Source organism: Macadamia integrifolia, chromosome 5 (assembly GCF_013358625.1).
Source record: "Macadamia integrifolia cultivar HAES 741 chromosome 5, SCU_Mint_v3, whole genome shotgun sequence".
NCBI lineage: Eukaryota > Viridiplantae > Streptophyta > Magnoliopsida > Proteales > Proteaceae > Macadamia > Macadamia integrifolia.
The window spans coordinates 3885362-3890961 of NC_056561.1; the positions used below are offsets into that span (position 1 = coordinate 3885362).

The window sequence follows — 5600 nt, forward strand, 5'->3', positions numbered from 1 at the left end:
TTTTTTTTTTTTTTTAAATAATTAGATTGTAAAATGATTACTCTGAAGAAAAGAAAGGAGCATACCAAGAGTTTATCAAGAAAAAAAATTTTAAAAAAATCTAACAAGTAATTAAGTAGCATATATCAAGGGATTAGATTCTCTATCGCGTGACAAGAAATGTAACACAGATCCAAGGACTGAGAGCACTTTGGGCTGCCTGTCATGGCTCTTGAATCTATGCTTACACTGTAGCACACACTACACTACAGAGGAGCCCGATCCTTCATCAAGTGCAATTATATAATGCGTCATATTTGGCCTTATCGGATGAGTCGAGGTCCTCTGATACACTGACTCCTATATTGATTGTCAACTTTGTAAGAAGATGATGATCATTCATTTTCGGTATCAAACAGATTAAGGGCAGACTTAATTTTGTTTGATGGACTGTGTGTGACACATGAAGCCAACGGAAGTTAAATGGACCCACCAAGTCTTCTTTTTTATTTTTTATTTTTTATTTTTTTATGGAATCGACTCAACCAAGTCATTCCTTGACGGCTTGACGAAAAGAGACGACTTTAAAACAGAAAATAAATGATTAAAGAAAGAAGTAACGCATAAAAAGAATCTGTACGGAAAACAAAAAAGTGATAAATGAGGTATGTGGACCATAATGCGAAGACTACGTGTCGAAAAGATAAACCTCCTGTAGATGTGTAGTGGGTCCACATCAGCAAAAGAATCTGATCCAACGGTTTTCGATGGAAACACAGATACTTAGCTTGTTCAGCTACTCTGATTCTGAAATCTAATATAAAATGGGAAACAGGGGAAAATAGTAAGACCAGAAGTTTATGAGAATATCTTTTCTGCCGTAATTATCCTAGGAAGGAATATGACTTTTCATTTCCTAGACTGTTAAAGCTAAACTTGGAGAGCAGAGATCATGGATTCTGTGATCTCCTTCCGATATTAGTACTAATTACTATCTCTGAAAAGCACTTCTCATCTTTGTGTGATTTGAAGAAACTTCAAAGCTTTGCATTCTCGGACCTCTGAGGTGAGTTGGTTCTCTTATCTCTGAGTTTTGTTTTGTTTTGTTTGAGGAAATGAGTTGGGTATGAAGGTTGTTATGTTTCTTTGGTTTCTGACTTCTTGTTTTGTTTCATCTTGTGTGATCCTTTTTAGTATTTCTTTCATTTTTCTTGTACCCTTTACTTCTTTCCTCTTGAAAAGTGTATGAGATGATCAAGTATGAAGACATGTACATTCTATTTGCTATGTTAGGAGTCTCTAGGATGGCTTTGGCCATTTCTTTTGCAGAAGAGGGAAATGGCATTTGGAAGTTTCTATCTCTATATAATTTCTTCATGTTTCTATTGCTTAATCTTTTGTAGTCAGAATGATGTTTTCCCCCTTCTCCTTGTTCTTGAAGCTTATTGAAATTCATATATTTATTAGCAACTACTTACTACTTACCTGGTATTAAACAAAATGAAGTTGCAGTTTGGATTTCTTGGAATATGGGGAAGACAATTCAGCTCTCTGGGTTCCCTGCTAATGTTACTGCAGAGGCAGTTAAGAAATTTCTGGAGGTTTACACTGGAATTGGAACTGTTTATGCTCTGAAAATCAGGATCCAGAATCCAAGATCAGATGGGCGGACTTTCGCTTTTGCTATTGTGCAATTTACATCTGCTGAAAGTGCTGAAATGATAACCTCCTTGGTTAATCAGCGCCTGTATTATGGAACTACTTATTTGAAGGTTTGGGAAGTGAAAAGTGATATAGTACCAAAGCCAAGGCCCTCAATTCTCACTTTGGAGCATACGATATTGCATTTTGGTTGTCAGGTTTCAGGTGATCAATTCTCTGTTCTCTGGTCAGGGCAGAATGTTATGGTGAACTTTGGTTTTGAGCTGCGGAAGATATACTTCTTCTTGTCTCATGGTGGAGTAGAATATAAGCTTGAACTCGCTTATGAGGATATCTGGCAAATCCAGCTTCGGTGTCCAAGTAGTCAAAATAGATGCAAGTTTCTTCTAATTCAGGCATGCTCCCTCCAAATTAATTTCTGTATTGCTGTTTATTTCTCTTTGCGCATGATTTTTTCTGTTGCGTGGCATGAAGATTTCATTGTTCCTGTTAATGGTTGTAAGTGTAAACCTGTTATATTTCTATACGGAAAAATGTGTAATGGTCCTCTTGCATGGTGGTTTAATGTCTTAGGAGCTGGGACATATCAAAATTCAATGTCTTGTAAGATAACACAGATGTATAACTGGTTTGGGTTTCTCATTGTCCAGTAATAGGTTAGGAACCTAAGATCATTTGATTCAAAAATTAACCCAACATCCTAGAAGCAAGTTTTATGGTGTTATTTAGTGATTATCCATATGAAGACAGACTATAGGGCTCTGGTACCAAGTAGATTTGGGTGTAATATTGCATTTGCCATTGAATTGTAATCATTAGTAAAAAGTTATAGATTTACCTACATTGATAGTGAATTTTATGTGGATAATTTAGTCATGACTGTGAACAATAAGAAATCCTAAAGGCTCATCTACAATTATTTGGCTGGGGCTATCTGATTGGTTCATGTAGTTGGTGAACAAGAATTTATTGCCTCAAAAACTGGTAAGGCTGAACTACCCATGCAGAGCAGGCTACACAAAGGATTCCTTTGCATCATTTTCTTCTCAGCAGTGTCTTACCTTTTATCTTTTATTTGGATGGATTAATGAGCCAGGGACACCGCAACAAGATTTACCAGATTCCTCGATCTCTTATTCTTCCTATACTAAGTTAACTTATTTTTTGAGAATTATAAGTAGGGATTGGAAAGTAATCCTTGCATTTGTATTTTGACTAAGACATATAAAACATAATTGACAAATTTCAAAAAGACACCGCAACAAGATTTACCAAATTCCTCGATCTCTTATTCTTCCTTCACTAAGTTAACTTATTTTTTGATAATTATAAGTAGGGATTGGAAAGTAATCCTTGCATTTGTATTTTGACTAAGACATATAAAACGTAATTGACAAATTTCAAAAATTACATTGTCCATTTGATTAACAATCTGTGGATTTGGAAGCATATTAAAAGTTTCAAGACTTTTTTTTGGTTAATAATCATTAGCCAAGTTCCCTATGTTTGTGGATGTATATTCCTACCATGTTTAAATTGTGATTCATACATAAATTTTTTATGCGTGTGCTGAATTGGCAGAAGCTTATTATAAGTTTGCAAATGATTTAAATTCTTTAGTTTACTACCTCATTGGCTTAAGTTTTCAACTCCACATTCTATTGCTTGAAATTTACCTTTTTTGCTGCAAAGTTATGTAGTCCTACAATAATGTAACTGCTTGCTTTTAACATTTGTAATCTTTCACAAAGCTTCTGAGTGAAGATAGATGACAAAGCTTCTTCAACTTTTAGGTGCTTGGAGTTCCTCTTATCTATGAGAAAGCTGTACACTCTTCAGTGCTTTCATATGAAGACCCTCTTTTAAACTATTTTATGGACGCTTCAAATGATCAGTGGGATAGAGCAACAGATTTCACTCCCTCATGTTGTATTGGGCAATCTTCTGCCATGTGCTTGGAACTTTCATACAGCTGTGCACTTCTGGATTTCAAAGAATATTTTGTCTACTATAAAGAAGATGAAGATCAGTTCATTTTGAAGAGTGGATCAGCTTTCTCCCATAATTTGGATCTAGTCCCCATTGTTGGCCCTCCTGATGTTCCAGAATTGCAGGGATTTCCATATGACATTCTCTTTAAAGTGTGTTCATTAGTTCAGAATGGGTGCCTTGCGGGGCCAACACTTGATGCCAATTTTTTCAAGTTGGTTCATCCTGCACACAATCCAGTTAAGTACATAGAGCATGCCCTGGAGAAGCTGTATCATTTAAAAGACTGCTGCTATGAACCTGTCAAGTGGCTCCATGAGCAATATGGAAGATACTGTAAATCCAAACGTCTGCCTAATTCTCCTTCTATTTCCTTGGATTCTGGCTTGGTATATGTTCGTAGGGTTCAAATAACTCCTAGTAAAGTGTATTTTTGTGGTCCGGAGGTTAATGTTTCTAATCGTGTGCTACGCAAATACCCTAACTACATTGATAACTTTATTCGTGTATCTTTTGTTGATGAGGATTTGGATAAAATGCATTCAACAGATTTATCTCCACGTACGTCTTCGGGCAGTGAAGAAAGACGTACTGGAATTTATAAAAGAATACTTTCTACTTTAAGAAATGGCATAGTTATTGGAGAAAAGAGATTTGATTTTCTTGCCTTTTCATCGAGTCAGTTGCGTGATAATTCCGCATGGATGTTTGCAAAAACAGATGATGGGCTCACAGCAGCAATGATAAGGGATTGGATGGGTGATTTTCGTGGGATAAGAAATGTGGCAAAGTATGCTGCTAGATTGGGTCAATCTTTCAGTTCTTCCAAAGAAACTCTTAATGTTGATGAGGATGAAGTTGAGAGTATCCATGACATAGAGCTGGAAAGAGGGCAGATGAAATATGTTTTCTCGGATGGGATTGGCAAAATTTCTGATGATTTTGCTAGGAGAGTTGCAACAAAATGTGGCATAAAAAGTTCTTTTCCTTCTGCCTTTCAAATAAGATATGGTGGCTACAAGGGTGTTGTGGCTGTAGATCCTACATCAACAATGAAATTATCCTTGAGGAAGAGCATGTGTAAGTATGAGTCACAAAACACAAGCCTAGATGTTCTGGCATGGAGCAAGTATCAACCTTGCTTCCTCAATCGTCAGCTAATCACTCTTTTGTCGACACTTGGTGTGAAAGATCGTGTTTTTCAAGAGAGGCAAAAGCAGGCTGTAGATGAACTGGATGCTATTCTAACTGATTCATTGAGGGCACAGGAAGCACTTGAGCTGATGTCTCCAGGTGAAAACAGTAATGTTCTCAGGGAAATGTTGATGTGTGGTTATGAGCCTCATGCTGAACCGTTCCTTTCGGTGATGCTGCAAACATTTCGGGCAGCAAAGCTGCACGAACTGCGGACAAAGACAAGGATTTTTGTTCCAAATGGAAGATCATTAATGGGATGTCTAGATGAAACTGGAACTTTGGAATATGGGCAAGTATTTGTTCAAGTTTCTAGTGTTGGACGCATGTTTGGTGGAAGTGAATCAGACCAGAAAAAAAGAATTATTGAGGGAAATGTAGTTGTTGCTAAAAACCCATGCTTGCATCCTGGTGATGTGCGTGTTTTGCAAGCCATTGATGTCCCAGCATTGAACCATATGGTGGATTGCGTTGTTTTCCCACAAAAAGGAGAAAGGTGAGACATTTGTAGTTTGCTTTCACTATACTGAGTCTCTGATGTTTTTGTTACTTCAATTTATGATCTTGACTTACATAAAACTGATGCTTATGCAGACATTGTTTTTACCATCCAGGATGTGACTTGACCTGAATTTTATCTTTTCATCATCAGGGTTTGAGGCCCTCCTCTCCTTATATCTTGGGTTTATTATAGAACTGAAACATGTGGATCATTTGAATGTTTATATAGCAAAGCACCTAATCAATTGCTTTAACAGCAGAAAAGGGTTGAGCCC

At 36.8% G+C, this 5600-nt stretch overlaps 1 protein-coding gene across 2 annotated transcripts in view; it reads left to right on the forward strand.

The window, feature by feature from the left end:
- The first annotated feature begins 841 nt into the window (after positions 1-841).
- LOC122079799 (probable RNA-dependent RNA polymerase 1) overlaps positions 842-5600 on the forward strand; it is a 7055-nt gene continuing 2296 nt past the window's right edge. Inside the window, exons 1-3 of one of the 2 annotated variants that reach the window (XM_042646524.1) lie at positions 842-1045; positions 1486-2036; positions 3435-5320. In XM_042646524.1, the coding sequence (XP_042502458.1) occupies positions 1509-2036; positions 3435-5320 (2414 nt within the window). In that variant the 5' untranslated portion in view covers positions 842-1045; positions 1486-1508. The remainder of the gene's footprint in view (positions 1046-1485; positions 2037-3434; positions 5321-5600) is intronic. The other variant, XM_042646523.1, reaches the window with a different exon arrangement.